The sequence below is a fragment of the Hermetia illucens genome, chromosome 6 (assembly GCF_905115235.1).
Source record: "Hermetia illucens chromosome 6, iHerIll2.2.curated.20191125, whole genome shotgun sequence".
Lineage (NCBI taxonomy): Eukaryota > Metazoa > Arthropoda > Insecta > Diptera > Stratiomyidae > Hermetia > Hermetia illucens.
In genome coordinates, this window is record NC_051854.1 from 34,235,797 (window position 1) to 34,255,564 (window position 19,768).

General features: G+C 43.8%; 1 protein-coding gene across 1 annotated transcript; it reads left to right on the forward strand.

Moving 5' to 3' along the window:
* Window positions 1-5,508: 5,508 nt before the first annotated feature.
* On the forward strand, window positions 5,509-18,973 carry LOC119659079. Its single transcript, XM_038066992.1, has 4 exons — window positions 5,509-6,087; window positions 6,184-7,585; window positions 8,986-9,434; window positions 18,842-18,973. Exons 1-4 carry the CDS (start codon window positions 5,509-5,511, stop codon window positions 18,971-18,973), a joined length of 2,562 nt encoding a protein of 853 aa, XP_037922920.1.
* Window positions 18,974-19,768: the final 795 nt, after the last annotated feature.

Sequence of the window (19,768 nt, forward strand, 5' to 3'; positions counted from 1 at the left end):
CGAGCTCGATCCGTCCTTGATCTCTATGCAGATTGCCTGGTGGTCGCTGTGAGTATAGTCCTCACTGACATGCCCAGCGATTCTACTGGCTAAAGTGGCACTCACGTATGTCAGGTCCACTATAGACCCCAGGCCCCTTCCCCGGAAAGTGTACGAAGGCCCAACATTCGCCAGTACCACGTCCAGCTCCGCGAATGCTTCGAGGAGAACACGTCCCCTGACATTAGTTATTCAGCTGCCCCATTCAAGAGCCCACGCATTGAAATCGCCTCCTATTATGATCGGCCAACGTCCTCTTGCATCCAAAACAAGAGCGGCAAGCATCCGCTCATACTCAAAGAGTGTAGCGCTGGGTGGAGCATAGCAGCTGTAGATGTGGATTCCCTTCACCTTCGCTCTGATGAAGCCCTCCTCCGGGTGTTCCATTATTTCCTGGAAGGCTTGTTCTCCACAAGTCCACAGCGCTGCTTGGCCCGTTTGGTCTTTGACTCAAACGCTACCACCGCGGTGTCGGTATGCTTCACTTAGTATGGTCACATCGATGTTTTTGTCGCGGATGGTTTGCGCAAATAGATCCTGCGCCGCCTCGCAGTGGTTGAGGTTGATTTGTATCAACCTCATCTGCGATTTGTGCTAAGGGCTCTCCTGTATTCCGGGCACCTGCTGCTACCCGCAATGTGCCGATGGTCCACACCCCCCTTTCCTTTGCACAGTAGACAATTTGGGTCAGCTCCGCAGTCCTTGCTGATATGGCCTTCCACTCCGCATCTCATGCATTGCTTTGACCTGTCATTTGGGTTAGTGCATGACTTCGCAATGTGACCAAAGCCAAGGCGTCTAAAGCACCGTTTTAACGCCACCTGTTCCCTAAAGCGACACAAAACCCAGCCTATTCTCACTTTGCCTGCTGCTAACAGTTTGAGTGCGTTCTCCACTGGTAGGCTGATGATGGCGGTTTGTGTTCCCCCATAGGCTTTCCTTAGCGTTTTCACTACTGACTCTTGTAGTCCGGCAAGATCGAACTGTTTCTCCAACGCTTCGCGAACCTCCTCCTTCGTCGTGATTTCATCTATATCTTTGCAGATTATAGTGATCTCCGGCCTGCTAGCTCTTATATCGGCTTCCTGTCCTAAAGTCTTCCTAATTTGGCTCAAGAATTTGTCCGCGGTTACATCCTTGGATTTCTTAAGTTCCAACATAAGATCTCCCTTCTGGGACCGTCTAATGCGGCTGACGTTTTCTCCCAAATTGATGAGTTCGGGGTCTGCCTTCACTTTCCTGAGAATCTCGGCGTATGACCCTTCGCCCCGTTTGGAAATGAAAATCACCATCCGCCTTTGAAGGTTCCATCCCTTTTCTCGAAGTAGCCACTGCAGTATTTTCACTGGCAGCTTCAGACGTACTTTTCATGAACTCCGCCTTTTTGGGAGTTGAGTCCTTTTTTCTTTTCGGGGTTTGCTGGCCTGTTGAGTCATTCAGATTCTCGCGCAGCCTCTTCCCCGGTTTCTCCCCTTTTGTGTTTTGAACCGGCGTTACTTGAGTTGCCTGGTTCACTTTTCTAATCGGCGACTTCCCTACTCGTTCATCCTGGGCTTTGCCGTACGTCAAACGGATGCCTCTTATCATGGCCCTCATATTTTGGTGAATGTTCCTGCGCTCCTTTATAAACTCACACAGCTCCATGATCTTTTTACTGAGGGCAGTAAAGGCAGCTCCAGACTGATCATTGCCCAAAACATCGCTCGGGTGAATCGGCGTCAGTGATTCTTCCTCATCGAAGACTCCCGTTATACGCTTCCCACTGGGAGTAGCGATCGTGGGGGCTTGTGCCCGTGTGGGAGGGGATCTGCGAAAAATAGAGCTCCTTCTGAACGGGTCCATCACTGGAGCCAGTTCAAGTTCCTCCCGTACGCTTGTAACATTGGATGCCACAATAGCCAAGGTTCCCACTACTGAGGCACTGCGGTCGTTGGATATCGACGGCGGGGAGCCCGCTTGCTCACTCCCAAAAACCGCCGGTACTGGGTTTCCGAAGCCCTGCACCGTAACTTCATTCTTTTTCTGCTCCTCCATGTTTGGTTTTATTTCTGGGTATCCTTCCCATAGCCAATTTTTATCCACGGGTTGGCGTTTACTTCCCACCTAACCGGCCTGCGCATAAACATGCCCATACACGCACATCTCCGGATGCGTGCATGTGCAAGGCCATGACACATTCGCCGAGCATTCCCTTATCCGCACGAAGGGACGCGCCTGATGGGAGATTTGGCAACTCCACACACACACACACATTTGTACATTATACCAACTGTATTTAATATACGTGCTATTTATGCACATATGTATGCTTTTGTGCACGAAGTAAATCGGAAGTATGGGTATGATCAATTTATATACGTGCATATATATGTATAGTATTCGGAAATATTTGTTTAGGGTGAGGATAATATCTATGGCTGTAATATGTACGTATATTTTGTAGTTTGGAAAAGAATGAATGAATAAAGGAAAGAATATGTTGGATTTGTAGCTATATACGGATAGAGAAATGTGCGTTGAAGTTTCTTACATAAGATCAACACAAAACCTTTATAATCGAAGCGCGAGCTTTCGATATTCCGACTATATATTGCCCTGAACTGCCAATTTGCTGTCGATTGTTATTTGGGTCGGAATTGTTATTGTAAGCATTTTTCCAATTTTTATTGATCACTCCCGAACATTATTAAAACATTTTCATTTCTCCCTTTCCTGCATTCAGGCCTAATGGACAAATTCTCAAATTTTCTGCTATTCATTAAATGAATCATTTCATCGATATCATACGTGTCTATAATTTTGTCTAAGAGGATTCCTTGAGTAATCTATTTCAAGGTATTAGCTAAGATCGCTTCGGCTGATTGCCTCCGTCAATCGTCTATTTGGTTTCCCCTGTGTTCGTTGTTAACCAGCTACTGGAGCACCATTGCGAGTTGTGCGAATTTCGCTTCTTTTGCTGCCAATTTTTGTTGCAGCTCGTTGAGTTGAGCCTCGATGTTAATTAACTCTAATTGACTTACTCTTGCAGTGTTGTTTAGAATGAATCTTCTTTCTTTTCTGTTTTGCATTCACTTTAGTTTTGGTTATTATTAGTTTTCGACTAGATTTCCAATCCAGCCTCAGGTAACCTTGCAAGCAAACAGGATGAGTTCCAGCGCCTTGTTACAAACTATCGGAAGGATCCATCCAGCCGGAAAACTCCCCAATACCTGAGGGCCAAGCTCGAGCAATTTTAGCAGTTGTGGACAACCTTCAACATCAACAACACAGAGCTGGAACCTCATGCCGGGACGTATTCGCAGCATCCGTACTTCGAGAAACAGTATTTCGCCAAGGTCAGTGCGGAATAGATAAAGATGAAAAGGAACATCCAGCAACTCCTGCATAATTTGGAGGCATCGTCACCATCTGGATCAGCCCTATCAACAGAGGCGAAGGATGACGTTCAGCACTTCAAAACCCCAAATGCACCACTGGAGGAAATGGATTCCCCTACACCTGACAAACAACGCATCAAAAATCTCATCAGGCGGAAAGGTGTTATTATACAATCAATAGTACACCTCATCAATGGGATTGACAGCATAGAAGTCGGACAACCGAGGCAATTTTACGAGGTAAAATTGTCCACTCTCCATCGATTCTGGGACGATGCTCGGGGGCTGCATCAAGACATATGTGAGAGTGCCAACGACGTGACAGCGCTTGGCTACACGCCAAGTACATATCTCAATACTGAAGATGCAATTCAAGAGGCGATTGTCTTTCTCAACCAGTGCCTAGAAAGAAGGCCAGTCACAGTCACACTACACAGGCTGCAGTTAGCTTACCAAAGATCACCATACCCAAATTCGATGGTGATTATTTGAAGTGGAAGCAGTTTCACGATTTGTTCAAACAAATGATCCACGATCAACCACTGGGCGATACTCAGAAGAGGTGGTATCTAAAGAACAACGTCACTGGTGAAACTGAACGCCTGATTCGTCATCTCCACCTCTCTGATGGCAACTACACAATTGCATGGGAAACCCTACAGGCACGATACAACAACCAACGACTCTTGGTTTCATCACTAATCGACAGATTGGTAACACAACCAGCGATTGTTATTGAATCCGCCTTATCCATAAAGGGATTTCATGACACAACCAAAGAGTGCCTGTTAGGTCTAACAAATTTGGACATCCCAACAGAAGGTTGGGATCCCATCATTCTCCATCTCGTGCTCAAAAACTCGACAGAGCAACACATACTTTGTACGAACAATCACTCCGGCATCCACGCGAGTTACAGACTATCGATGAGTTTCATTGAAACAAGGTTTCAGTCATTGGAGGCATTGGGCAAGGAGAAGCACCCAAAGGCTAAGTCGGCATCGGTGTGTACTGCAAAGTTTGCAAGGGGAACCACAAGGTCTTTAACTGCGAACAACTTCTCCAACTAACACCACACGAACGCTTCACCACAATCAAAGGGCTCAAACTGTGCATCAATTGTTTGAAGGCCGGACACGCTGTAAGCAACTGTACATCAAGAAGCTGCTCCAAATGTCAAGGTAGGCACAATACCCTTGCTGCACCAAGAAAGGGTAGATACCAAGTCGAAGAGACCAGTGGTGCCCAGCAATAACTTCCCGAAGAAGTTGAAACTATCCGGGCTGAATTCAAATATCAACATTTGTGGAATAGGAGCGACAGAAACACGCACTTCGAAAAGAGTGAGCATCACCGTTTCTTCAAGGCATTCCGGTTACTCGACCCGAGTGGAAGCATATGTTATACCAACAATTGCTTCTATTCAACCACCATCATTCATTGAGGTATCATCGTAGCCAATTCCGCAAAATATTCATCTTGCTGCCTCGAGGTTTAATACTCCAAAACGAATCGACCTACTATTGGGAGCAGAGTTTTATTGTGAGCTTCTGTCCATTGCCCAGATAAAGTCAGGCCCAAATTTTCCAACTTTACAGAATACCGTTTTCGGATGGGTTGTGCTAGGCCGTGTATCGACAAACGAATCAACTGAGGGTTTTTGTGGAGTGGGCATGATCGACCTTGACCGACACATGGAGAGGTTCTGGTCTATCGAAGAAGCACCATTGACAGTGAACTCCAACGCAGAAGAACCGGCAATTAATCTTCGCCGTAACGAAGAGGGACGATTTGAAGTGAAGTTACCCCTGTGCCAGAATCCATCCATACTTGGTCAGTCAAGGGATTTAGCAATTAGGCGCTTCCTTGCACTTGAAAGGAAGCTTCAAAAACAACCAGACCACAAGAAGCAGTACGCAGAATTCATCAGACAATACGCTTCTCTGGCTCACATGGAGGAAGTCAAGTCTCCAATTCCAGAGGTTAACTTTTTTCTTCCCCACCATTGTGTCCTCAAGCCAACAGTACCAAACTCAGAGTTGTGTTCGATGCTTCAGCAAAGACATCGAATAGCATTTCACTCAACGACATCATGCTCAAGGGTCCTACAATGCAAGATGACCTACTTTCAATGCTTCTACGATTCAGAAAACATAAGTTTGCCTTCTCAGCAGATATTGAGAAGATGTACCGCCAGGTAAATGTCAGCACAGAAGACAGTTATCTACAACTCATTGTTTGGAGGGACAACCCTAATAAAGATCTGAGGTACTATCGCTTGAAGACAGTTACTTATGGTATAACGGCCGCACCTTATCTAGCAACACGATGTTTGGTAGAATTAGCAAACACATCAAAGAAATCACATCTACTTGCATCGAGCGCAATCAAGGATTTCTACGTGGACGACGTCATGACAGGAAGCAACAGCCTCAAGGAAGCTGTAAAAATTCAGGATGAGTTAAAAACATTGTTGCAGTCAGCTGGGTTCAACCTCCGTAAGTGGTGCGCAAACGATGTACGGCTGCTTTCATCAATACCGAGCGAAGACAGAGAAGAGGAGCTTTCTGTCGATGACTCAACGGATGAAGGCGTGAAAACGTTAGGGTTTACCGGGAACCCCAAGTTAGATCATTTTCGCATAACCACCGTTTGGAACGAGCCAACCAAGGTAACAAAACGGACGGGTTTGAGTGATACATCATGATTATTCGACCCATTAGGATTTGTCAATCCAGCAATTACACTGGCCAAAATATTTCTACAGGAATTGTGGTCACTAAAACTTGATTGGGATGAAGCCATACCAATGGGACTTCACACTCGGTGGCTTCAATTCCGCCAAGAACTTGCAGATCTTAACAGAATTCGAATACCCAGATATTTGGAAACGAAAAATGCCACAGTCAGTCTACACGCTTTCTCGGATGCTAGTGAAAGGGCGTACGGTGTGGTAATATATCTACGCAGTATAAATAACCATGGAGATATAAAGGTGAGACTTCTCTGTTCCAAGTCCAGAGTGGCTACAGTGAAACCTATCACTCTACCAAGACTGGAATTATGTGCAGCAACCCTTATGGCTCGTCTAACAGATCGTGTAACAAAAATCCTCAACATGGAGATCGGCAGCATACACTATTGGACAGATTCGCAGATCGTCTTAGCTTGGACGCAATCCAGGCCCTCATCGTTTCACACCTTTGTGGCAAACAGAATGTCATCAATACAAGAGTTAACAAATACATCTAACTGGCGGTATGTGAATACGAAACACAATCCTGCTGACTTGGTATCCAGAGGAGCCCGACCTAGTGAACTCATCAATTCAAAAATATGGTTCCAGGGCCACGAATTTCTCTCACAACCAGAGATTAGCTGGCCATGTGAAGTTATCAAAGAACCTAAGGATCTTCCAGAGCAAAAAACAATTCGTACGGTCCTCACAACTAGCGCTGTTAACGATCACTTTATCGACAGGATCGACCACCGAAATTCCTTCACCCATCTGAAACGAATCATTGCAACAGTCCTACGAGCAATCCAATGCTTCAAGGGAAAAAGGGTGGGTCATAGGTTTCTTTCGGTCGCAGAATTAGAAGAAGCACTCACACTCATTATAAGGCACATGCAAGTAAAGGAATTCAAGGCTGAAATCAAACAATTACGACGGGAACGGCCAATCGATTCAAAGAGTAAATTCACTAAACTCACACCGTTCTTGGACAATAACTCCATCATTAGAGTTGGAGGAAGACTACAAAACGCCAGTATACCATACACTGCAAAACATCCTGCAATCTTACCTACTTCGCATCCATTTACCAAGCTTTTACTCGTCGATCTCCACAAGGATAACTTACACATTGCGACTCAAGCTTTGCGAGCAACAGCATGGCAACAATTTTGGATTCTTCGAGACAAAGGTTTAGCATCCGCAGTTGTTCACGAATGCGTTCAATGCTCCAGGCTGAACCCTCAAACATTCAAACAGCTCATGGGAACTCTTCCTGATGCTCGGGTTCAACCAGCCAGACCATTTATCAACGTTGGCATAGACTTCTGTGGTCCCGTTTTCACCCATTGCAAAATCCGAGGAAAACGACTGACAAAAATATATATGTATCTGTGTATTTTGCTGCTTTACAACCAAGGCCTGTCACTTAGAGGTAGTTTCTGATTTGTCTACCGATGGTTTCATTGCTGCCTTAAAACGGTTTATCGCGCGACGCGGTTGCTGCCAAAATATATATTGCGACAACGCTACAAACTTTGTTGGTGCACGCAATCAGTTAGAAGAGTTGGAAACTCTACTTCAAGATGAACACTCCCAGGAGCGGATTACTACGCAACAACTCAAAAGGCCATTCAATTCCACTTTATTCCACCACGCAGTCCACACTTCGGAGGAATCTGGGAGGCGGCAGTCAAATCAGCAAAGAAACTATTACAAAAGACCATATCTTCAGCATCCTTAACATACGAAGAGCTGTGCACTGTCACCACGGAGGCCGAGGCAGTGCTTAATTCGCGTCCAATACTACCATTATCAGATGACCCTAACGACATGACCGCATTGACGCCAGGACACTTCCTCATCGGAGAACCACTCACCACAACAATTCATAATCGTGCATGCGACACCAACCCAAACTTACTCACTAGGTGGAAACTTGTGCAACACATCCGTCACGAATTTTGGCGCAGATGGTCAATCGAGTACCTTTGCGAGCTACAATAACGTGTTAAGTGAAATCTGGGCAGTGATAACGTCAAACCGGACATGCTAGTTCTAATCAAGGATGAAAATGCCCCTCCTCTGAAGTGGCAATTAGGAAGGATAGTGAAGACCATTCAAGGAAGTGATGGTCGCTGTAGAGTCGCAGACGTTAAAACCAGCAGTGGAATTTTCCGAAGGGCGATACACAAACTTTGTCCTTGAGCTAAGGAATCTGAAACCCTCAATAAAGCCAACCCAGCCACATCAGACGGATATACAGAAAAAATCAATCCTAAACGCTTAAAGAAATACGATCCTAATCGAGGTAGGTTCTTACCAATCAACTCAAATTGGAGCGCAACTCGGAAAGAGAAAGAGCCAGAATCAGTAACTACTGAAGGTCTCAGAAGATGGCGGCGCCTACGTCCATGTTGGCGACAGCCTTGATAACTTTACTTATCCTTCCGATCGTAAGAGCTACATTTTCACCTATAATCGTCACACCATTCACCAAAGATCCTGGAATATACTTCGAAACAATCGGGCAAGCGAAGTTAATAACAAGTGAATGGAACATAATTACCTTCTATGACCTAAAAAACTATTGGGAGGAGTTGGATGGCATACACAAGGGCATATCCAACATGAAGGAGTTTTGCGCTGCGGTTACCATTCAGGGTCAAGTATGCTACCAAACTCTGTGCCAATTCGAGCATCAGCTAGCTTACATCGAGTAGCTAAACGAAATCCTACACAAGGGAGACAAAGAAAGAAACTATCTCACCAGGAATAGGAGGTCACCATTATATATCGTGGGCAATATAGCTAATAAACTCTTCGGGATTCTAGATTTAGACTACGCAGCATATCTAGAAGGTGAAATTGAAAAATCGAGAGCAAGTGAACACTATCTACACACACTCATGAAAAATCAAATATCGCTCCTTGAGACCACCACAAATCTTTTCAAAAGGAAGAGAAATCACATTCAAGAACAGTTTAAGGCGATACATGACTATTTGAAACAGCTCTCTGGAGTAATTAGCAGTGTAACTCAGCAACAAATTTTCACTACATTTTGTATCCGTACTATGATGGCGCTGCAAACTTACCAAGATACCCAAAGGGCGTTATGGGATATAATGCTCGATTTGCAACACGGAACCATTAATCCATTACTAGTAAAGCCACAACAGCACCAACAACAAATAACACTCATTCAGAAGACTGTTCCTCCGAATCTAAGGATTCCGATTAGTCGAACGATTGGAGATCTTTCACTGTACAAGACGTTTTCTGTACATGCTAAAATGACAAAGAGCTTTGTTATTTTCCAGTTGAAATTGCCACTAATCAATTCTGAGGAATTTCAGCTATTCAACCTATTACCTGTTCCTATTCGATGAGCCCATCTATCTATCTCATTCAAACATCAACACGGTACTTACTGGTAAATCTCCAAAGGAGTCAACACTACCCCATCAGCCAAGACGAACTGGCCAAATGTACAACTACTGGAGACAACATATTCCTGTGCGTCCAAGATCATCCACTATATAATAAACAGTCCAGTATCAACCAGTGCAAACTTGCTCTTTTGAATCATCAGGAACCATCATCCATGCAATGCAACAATACCAACTTTTGGATTCAGGCCCACCAGCAAAACACATGGATTTATGCGTTAGGAGGAACCCGAATCTTCGACACAATATGTGGAACGGAAGTCATCACCCAAACTTTACAAGGGAGCGGCGTATTACGATTACGACCCCAATGCGAAATAAAATACGAAACCATGACGATCAGGGGACTGTCCACATTTACTACAAGTTTAAACTACACGTTTACACCATCGGCAAACTTTACCCGGATGACACTCAACAAAGGTGACTCCATCAAACCATCATCCACGGAGATACTCGTTAACACAAGGGATTCTGATTGGAATGAGATCATCAAACAACTCTCATTTCAACATGCTCAACAGCCGCTGCCTTCGGATAGGATGAACAGCCATCACATCCACTATTACGCACTCGGATATAGCCTGGCAATCGTGACGATACTTCTTATCCTTTGGTCAGCCTTAAAGAAGTATCGACGATCCAACACAAAACCCATCCCCGCCAAACGAAGAATCGTAAAAGAGGATTCATTTTCTTTTGAACTGGGACAGTTCAAGGAAGGGGAGGATGTCTAATAATCTATCATTTAGTATTATCCCTAATAATCTATGTTATCACTTATTCTAATAATCTATCATTTATAAATTTGCACACCATAAGCATTTTTCATTCACAAACAAATTCTCATAATGATCATGTAACATTCAAACATTCCATTCTCATAATGATCATATAACATTCAATTCAAACATTCCATTCTCATAATCATCATATTACATTCACTTGAAACAACACGTACCATCTTATTCATGTTACCTGATCGCTAGACAAACCATTTAGACTAGACTAAAAATTCTCAGACAAATTTGAAACTATGATAACAATTTGGAATAATTCTCAAAGGTGTCAGCAAATAATTGTAAGTTTGCTTTGTATAAATTAAGTTGTTCAAAAATAAAATTATCAGTATTCTTCTACACATTGAATTCACTGCCAGACGAAACGCCGTCTGACAAGGAAGCCAGCGACTTCCTAACAGTCATGTTTCACAACAATAACGCGTCTGAAAGTGTGAAGGAATATTTCAACCAATACACTGCCAGATATCGAAATAAAAGCACAATCAAGCTGACTAACGAGGACTTTTTCAAACCTTCAAAAAATTGCTATGTACATTTAAATTACTCGAGACTTTTTTACGAAATACCAATATTTTGTAATACAAACATTATTTTTAGTGTTGCTGGTTTAGAATAAATAAAATAAGTTTATAAATAAAATGATTTTTTATTCTATCACTCTGTTAATAAGAATATACAGGTACATATTAACACAATTTTGTACTGGGCACCTAGATGAAGATCTGGTACTGTGGACATTGCAAAACTGTTGATAATTCTTCAATTTACTTAGGCTAGGGATATCAAGTTGTACTATTTCTGTGTTTGGCAAGTATTAACATTCACGAAATGCTCTAATATTCCTGGTAGATCGTTGTATAATAGTTAGTCTCTCCTTCATCCCACTCTAAACCATTAATGTTTGCTGCTTCAAATTCGTTTTGTTGATTAGCTCTTGATGATAGCTCCTGTCTCGGATATGGTGGTGGATCCGAAAGGTAGAATTGCTAGTTCTTTAACGAAAAAATGATAATTATTCCCGGAGACGTATTGAACATCTACAATATACCTGGACATGTTGTTTATATGAGGAGGTGAAGCAATATTAAACTGTTTTAACCGTTTTTTCTAATATTTATATATTTTTTTTACATGTTGAAGCCCTAAATACATACATATATCCCATTTCACAATGTTGGATAATCCTTAAACAGCACTATATGATTTTCACAATACTAAGTTACATCTCCTACTATTAACAATATTACGTACTGCCTGTATTTCACAACTTAACTAATAATGAATTTCACAATACTATGTAGTCTTTTATTTAAAACACAAATGAACCCAGGTAACTTATTTTTCGTTCTGTATTCTAGCTCGTTTGAACCCATATGGGTATGAACAGTTTTCTTCCGTAACAACTCTATTATCAAATGTGAATTGTAAATGTTTCTTTTCCATCGTTGAAATTATAATACAATACCAGGCCGCTTGCGTTTAATTTTGCTATCATTTACCACGCAGAGTGAATCCCCCTCATGATCACCAGTCACTAGATTCTTCAAGTGATCAAAATTAACAACTTTTGAGTTTTTGAAATTTATCGTTATCCCTTTACATTTCACAACATGTTCAGTACCCAAACCCGTTCAATCTTACGTCTTTGGACCAGTGCTAACAAATTCGGTTATATAAGATTTCCCAAAACAGCCAAGCTCGTTCGTTAGATCCCCTAGAAAGTCGGATATCGGAAAACTCAAAGGGTTAGTTTTGCTATCTATGAAGATTAAACTATCTGTGTCGCAGTAGAGAATATTTTTACCGAGCCTCGTAAAGTTTCATACGCGCAAAAGCTGTTGTGTAAGCCGCGATAGGTATGTTTACATGGGGTAACATATTTAAATTTTCCTCGAGGTATCTCCATGTAACCCAAATAGTCTCCTCATTAATAGGGATTAAAGAACATATCTCTATACCAGGTGATTGTAAAAATTTGCTAAAATCCTCAAAACTGTTGAAAACTTTGGTTTGCGTTCTATCTTCTCTTTGCGCAAACTTCCCCCAGAAAGAATTTAAATTTAAATTTAATGAATATGATCTTTATCGAGATGAATATCTTTTCTCGACTGATAAGAATGTATAAAATTCTCTTTTTTAGCTTCACTTTCATATTTATTCCCCCATCCACTTGCCTCCTGTTTAATCTTAAGAAAGGTGTTGACATAATCGGCAAATAATCCTCCACTTTTTGTAATGGGGTCATATTGAGTGAAGTCATATTTCCATACCTCATATACCTCTTGAACCTTATAACCATTTTTAATGGCCAGTGAGACTTCAGGTATAACCCATGTGCCAGTTATTTGTCTCTCATCCTGAATGTGATCGCAACCGAAAACGATATTTGTTTCAGCACAAACCCGGTATAAGGTAAAATATAATTTAAGGTAGTACTGGTAAAAACAAATCAGTAGGCGGTATGACTGTACATGTAATAAAGCCATGCATTGATACAATTTCCTCCAGCGGGGGTATATTTTCAAAACGGAAAATTTCAGGATGACCAATAGGGTACGGCGCATATTTGTTTATATATGGATATAAACTAGTGAAATCTAGATATCGTATTACTTCATCGCCTTCAACTTTATGATGTAGCTTAAAAACTTCAGTTCGTCCCCCAAAAACAGCGTCACGTGGATTAAGTGGTGGTAGAATATTAACAACATTTTCATCCAATTGCCGCCGTATCTCAATATTTTTCTTTAAAAGTTGTTTGAAGTTACATTCCCAAGAATATATTAAATTGTGATCACTGCGCTTTATTAAGTCTATTCTTTTCATTGTACTTTCATACCTTTGCGATAAAGTACCAACTTTTCTAGTTACATTTGTTGACGTTTCTAATATCTTGAAACATTCTCTACATCCATGGTAAAAACACCCAAAAAATTCGTATACTGTGTTTGAGTTAAAACCATCCACTAACAGTCCAGATCTCTCTAATCTCACCTCACCCTTGTTGTTTACTGAAGTAATTTCATCACTGGTTTTTGAACTTTCCAAAGCAAGCCATTTCCGTGCAAGAACAGACTGGTTTTGAGACTTGTAATAACCACATCTAGGCATTATACTTAAGGTATTTTCTTTGAGAATTACGTCGAAATACTAGCATACACGCTGATGCAATTGTTAGCCATTCAATTAAATACATACCTGTTATATTAAGAAATTCTTGCATGAATTTGCTGCACCCCAATCGTAAAATATTGACGTCATTTTTACAATACATTAACATCTCTTTCTTATTATCAAAGAATGCTTGGGATACTGTATTATACCACTGGATGAAGTCATTCCTTTCCTTTACCTTCATAGTATTATGCCCATACATTTCTACAGAAGGAAATTTGCCAACATAATCAATATTATCTACCGTTTTTTTTTTTTTTTTTTTTTTTTTTTTTTATGGATGGAGGTGGAAATCTTAGAAAGACGCTGCTGCGCCAGGTTGCAGCAGTGTGTGGGGTTCACACCCACTAAAATCACCCCCACTCTTCCGCCCCTCCCCGCGGGACCACCGTGAAGTATTACTTCGCGGGGGAGGCTCTGGTTCGCTATACCAGCTCGTCCATGTCACGTCTCCGTCGCGCCGCCTTCCGAGCTCGATCCAACTCCAGGAGTTTTGTCTGCACCATGGCTACTGCCTCATTTACCGCCATCCAGTTTTCCTCCGACTTCAACATCTCTTCTACCAGGTTGGAGGGCTCGATGTCCGCCCCTAAGATGCTGTTCAACCTCCTTTTCTGCTGCAGAAATCTGGGACAATAGAACATAACGTGCTCCGGGTCCTCGAGTGTAGCACCGCATTCAGGACAGTTGGGAGACTCGTCCAACTCGAAGCGATGCAAGTACTTCCTATAGCCACCGTGTCCCGTAAGGAACTGTGTCAGGTGGTAATTCAATTCTCCGTGCTTTCGGTTGACCCATTTCTCGATGCATGGGATCAATGTATGGGTCCACCTGCCCTTGTCGGAATTATCCCATCGTTGTTGCCACTTGCCACACAACTCTCTCCTGATGGCTTTTCGGAAATCCGCATTCACCTCGGCTGGATTTGCCTTCCTTTTTTCGTAGAGCCAGTGTGCCTCGCTCGCTAGAAGATCTATAGGGATCATTCCTGCGATAACACACACTGCCTCCGTCGACGCCGTCCTAAATGCGCTGCACACCCTTAGCGCAATTGGCCGGTATGCCGAACATATCTTCCTCCGGTTGAAAGCGTGGTTCAACGCTCCCGTCCAGACAGGGGCCGCGTATAGCAGGATCGACCTCACCACTCCCGCGATGAGTAGCCTGCGACTATACTTCGGCCCTCCCACGTTAGGCATCATCCTTGCAAGGGATGAGCTGGCATTTGCTGCCTTTTCTCGCGCATAATCCAAGTGTCCCTTGAACTCAGCTTGGCATCGATCATCACCCCCAGGTATTTGACAACCGATTTTGAGACGACCTCACGATTACCAACCCGGATGGTAACCGTGTTGTTCTTCCTACGGTTGGTAATGAGGACCGCCTCCATCTTTTCGTCCGCCAGGTCCAGCTTGGCCATTCGTAACCATGACTTGATGGTATGAATGGCTTCATTTGCATAAAGCTCCACGTCCTCGGGATGCTTTGCAATTGCAACTACCGCCAAGTCGTCCGCAAAACCAATCAGCGTTGTCTCCTCCGGCACGCGAAGGCCAAGCACTCCGTCGTACATTATGTTCCACAGCAGCGGTCCCAATACACAACCTTGAGGTACACCTGCTGTCACAATGTACTCCTTCAGCCCGTCGTCCGTCTCGTACCAGAGAAGTCTATCCGAAAAGTAACTCTCGATGAGCCGAGCCAAGTAGCTAGGAACACCCAGTTTGGCCAAAGCGCCCTTAATCCAGCCCCAGTTGGCTGAGTTAAAAGCATTTTTGACGTCCAGCGTCACCAGAGCACAGCATTTGCCCATGGCCATCGCATTTCGAGCCAATTCCACGACCTTTGCTACTGCATCGACCGTAGAACGGGCTCGCCGAAACCCATATTGCCGCTCTGAAAGACCACCCGCAAGCTCGATGAACGGGAGCAGCCTGTTGTATATCACCCCCTCCAACATCTTCCCCATGGTGTCTAAGAGACAAATAGGGCGATATGAAGAGGGCACGCCGGGTGGTTTTCGAGGCTTCGGTAGCAAGACCAGTTTCTGCCTCTTCCACTGGGCGGGAAACACTCCTTCCGCCATGCACGATTCGAATGTGCTTGCGAACCACCTTGGTCTGGCCTTGACTGCCACCTTCAGAGCCCTGTTCGGAATTCCGTCCAATCCCGGAGCCTTGCTGTCCCCAATACGTCTGCAGATTTCCCAAAGTTCCTCTTCGGTAACATCAGGGATCGAGAAGACGTCCTGCTGAGCTGGCAGTTGGGGTTCTCTTTCGTCCTGCTCCTGCTGCGGGAAAAGAGTTGCAACTATTTGCAACAAGAGCCGTGGGCATGTCACCTGAGGTGATTTTCGCCCGCGGATCTTCTTCATTACAACTTGGTAGGCTGTACCCCACGGATTCGTATTAGCCTCCATGCAGAGCTTCTGGAAGCATTCCCTCTTGCTTCTCCGAATGGCCTTCTTAAGGTTGCTTCGCATATCCCTGTATTCCTCCTCACGCTCCTGGTGCTCCGGCCTTCCTCTTGTCCTGTGGGAAAGTCTCCTCGCTCGGAGACAAGAGGATCTCAAGGCAGCGATCTCCGTGTTCCACCAGTAGTTTGGCCTCTTGCCGTGGTGCGAACGTCGTCGTGGCATCGTAGCGTCGCATGCTTCGGTTACACGCTGAGACAGCTGTGTGACCCTTTCCACCGTTGTTCCATCCGGATCATGGGCTCCCTCCAATGCGGCCAGGAATGTCTTCTCGTCGAAAGCTCCGATAGACCAGCCAACCGCCTTAGCCTTTCCACCTCCAGAGCGTCGTTGACTGCTTCCCCGGTTCCCAATGTGGAGGAAGATGGCCTGGTGGTCACTGTGGGTGTAGTGCTCACTCACTTGCCAAGCAATCCCCCTCTCCAGTGAAGTGCTAACAAATGTCAGGTCAACGATCGAACCCGACCCTCTTCCTCGAAAGGTGGGTACGCATCCAACGTTGGCCAGCACGATGTCCAGCTCCGCAAATGACTCCAACAGAATTTGACCTCTGGTGTTCGTCGATCGGCTTCCCCACTCTAGGGCCCACGCGTTGAAATCGCCCGCAATGATTTTAGGGCTGCGGTCTCTAGCATCCAACACTAGACTGTCTAACATCTCCTCATATTGTGCTAAGGTTGCACTAGGAGGAGCGTAGCAGCTGTAAATATGGACACCGTTTACCTTCGTCCTTATAAAACCGGCTGCCGGGGGGGGCCATGACTTCCTGAATGGCCTGTCTTCCGCACGCCCAGATTGCCGCGTTGCCAGACGCATCCACCGCCCAAGTCGCCCCGCCGTAGTTTCTGTACGGCTCGCAAATAACCGCGACATCGACATTCGACTCTCGAATGGTTTGCGAGAGCAGGTCCTGAGCTGCCTCACAGTGATTGAGATTGATTTGTATCAATCTCATTTTCCTGTGCGGTTCAGCTCCCTCCTATATACCGGACATCTGCTGCTTCCCGCAATATGCCGGCCGTCCACGCCCTCTTTCCCACTACATAACATACACCGTGGATCTCCGGTGCAATCTTTGATGAGGTGGCCCTCTTCCCCACATTTCCTGCAACTCCTCGACCTATCATGCTGGCTAGTGCATGCCGTCGCAAAATGGCCGAAATCGAGGCATCTGAAGCATCTCTTTAGAGAGATTTGTTCCCTGAGCCTGCACACGACCCAACCTACTCTTACCTTGCCCGCGGTAATCAACTTAATAGCTGATTCCGCCGGCAAACTAATAATAGCGGTCTGTGTGCCACCATATGCCTTCTTCATCCTTTTTATGGCACTCTGGTGTATATCGCCAAGGTTGAACTGCTGCTTTAGCGCAGCACAGATGTCCTCCCGTGAGGTGACTTCATCTAGGTCCTTGCACTCAACCACTATCTCCTGTTTCCGAGCTCTTACCTCAGCTTCCTCTCCAAGTACACTTTCCACCTTCCCGCGGAAGTTATCGGCCGACTTGTCGGCGGATTTACTTAACTCCAGCATCAGATCCCCTTTCTGTGTTCGCCTAATACGGCTCACATTATCCCCCAAATCCTTCAATTCCGGGTCTGACTTCACCTTTCGGAGGATGTCGACATAGGACATATTTCCCTTCTTGGAAATAATTATTATTTCCGGGCGGAGCTTCTTTTTGTCCTTTTTCCTCTTGTTGCTCACCTTAGTCCATTGTTCGGGCCTCCGGGCGTTGGTTTTTTCCACTATATTATCTACCGTATTAAAATAGTAAGGGTAGTATCCCTTGAAATGATCTTTAATGTCAAAGACACTAGGAAATGTTGAGAGAGGGAATGACAGAAAGTTCAAAGAATCAGTAAATGCTAGCCAACCTCATTATTTTAGTACCATTCATTATAGGATTTACATCTATTTTCCTAGCTAGTAATTCGGAAATTATAAAATGTCAATCACAACCCTGTAAATTGTGCGCTATGCGATATATATTGGTGAAAGCCGGACGATGCATTAAACAGTAATCTAGAAACTTCCCAACTACATCTGCTTCATCATTACCGTATTCAAGTACATGCTCCCTGACTCCACACACGTTGCATTGCTGCTGTATATCAAAATTTTCATAACAAGAATAACAAACCTGCTGTGCGACAATTAAGTTTACAACATGCACGAAAGAATTGCTACCGTTAGGCGTATCTTGAGTGGCTTCACAATCGAAAAATATTATTAAGAACTTTTTGTCAGCACTGCCTCTGTACCGCTTTATGTAGCATAAATGCTCTGGCGGAACAATTCTTGAGTAGGCCTAGCAAAAGAACTCGTCGCATTTATGATCGTCTTTCCCTCTTTTCTCGAGATTTAAAAATTTCGAACACATAGTGCATATTTTAAATGTATCACAAACTGTTTTATCAGTAACTTTATTCTGCATATGGTTACTGAAACAGTTTTCACCCCTGAACGCACGATTACACGCTTGACAGTTTATCATCATTTCAACAAAAGCACATGGAGGTGATCAAAGGCAGTATGTACACTTCATCTCACATTTGTGGGACCTGTGATGCATCACCCTATCACAGAAAGAGCACAAATATTTCCTGTTAAAAAAGGCGATCAACGACTTGATGACATAGAAATGCTGCAACAATTTAGAGTAATAAAGATATATCTTCTTGAGAGATTGATTTTCCATTGGGATTCTGAAGAGAATAGAATTTGAATCCTTGAGGTTGCCAAATACAACTATTTGAAAACCATCTAAAATTTTTTGAAATTTATAGATATCAGCTGAAGTGCAACCTTGCTCACCAACAATGACGTTAGCCTTTTTGAACAAGTTTCTGGCTAATCCATCCAACAGTTTCATCACAGATAAGTGGCTGAAACCTTCAAGAGTCATCTTCATTGCATAACATATGCTGCGTGGAAGGCAGTAAAAATCATTGCTTTTACCAACATCTACCACACTTCTCTTCCTTCTTAAAACCACAATCTCATATTCCGTTTTAGGATCAATGGTTCGATTTGTATCCAGGTCTGCTTCATATCGTCTGCCAAGGGGCCGTAGTTCCGGATTTTTTCGTGCTGTTTTTCAACAGTGTTCCGGTTCAACGGGACGGCTAGATCGATTATAAAGCACGCTCGTTCTTCCTTCACAAGCAGAACTAGATCGGGTCTGTTATTATTAACATTGTGGTCGGTGGTAATTGTGTGTGATCCCACAGTAGTTTGACCCGATCATTTTCCAAGATTCTCTGCGGAGTATACTTATAGTAAGGATGGTAGGTTGCCACTAAGTTATACTTCAACGCAAGGTTTTGATGGAGAATCTTGCAGACGGATGTGCTGGATGGTCTCCTCTTCACAGCTGCATAACCTACAACTGCAGTTGGTGATTGAGGAGTCGTGAAGAATGTACCGTTTATAATTTTTTGTTGGGGGCGAAGCAACCTGAATTGAAGTTAGGAATGTTTCGGTCTCATAGAAAAGTACACCATTTGTCAACCATTTGTTGAAGACTTCGATGCCAATGCCTGACAACAACAAATTTTTAATATGACTTCCGTGAATGGGTTTCTCTTTCCACATGTCTTTATTTATTTATTTATCTTCTGTTGGACTGAAGCAACATTCGACATGGGATCCCATTCTCTGTTTCTCAAGTTCAAAGGAGATAATTTATTATCTGCCATGACGGTAGCCTGATG

What these genes read in the sequence shown, in the direction of transcription:
- LOC119659079 (XM_038066992.1), top strand. Translation starts at nt 5,509, where the DNA reads ATGCTCAAGGGTCCTACAATGCAAGATGACCTACTTTCAATGCTTCTA. An exon ending in CCAAGGCCTGTCACTTAGAG is followed by an intron (nt 7,586 to 8,985) that starts GTAGTTTCTGAT and finishes TCGGGATTCTAG; the next exon opens with ATTTAGACTACGCAGCATAT. An exon ending in CACTGTACAAGACGTTTTCT is followed by an intron (nt 9,435 to 18,841) that starts GTACATGCTAAA and finishes TGAAATTTATAG; the next exon opens with ATATCAGCTGAAGTGCAACC.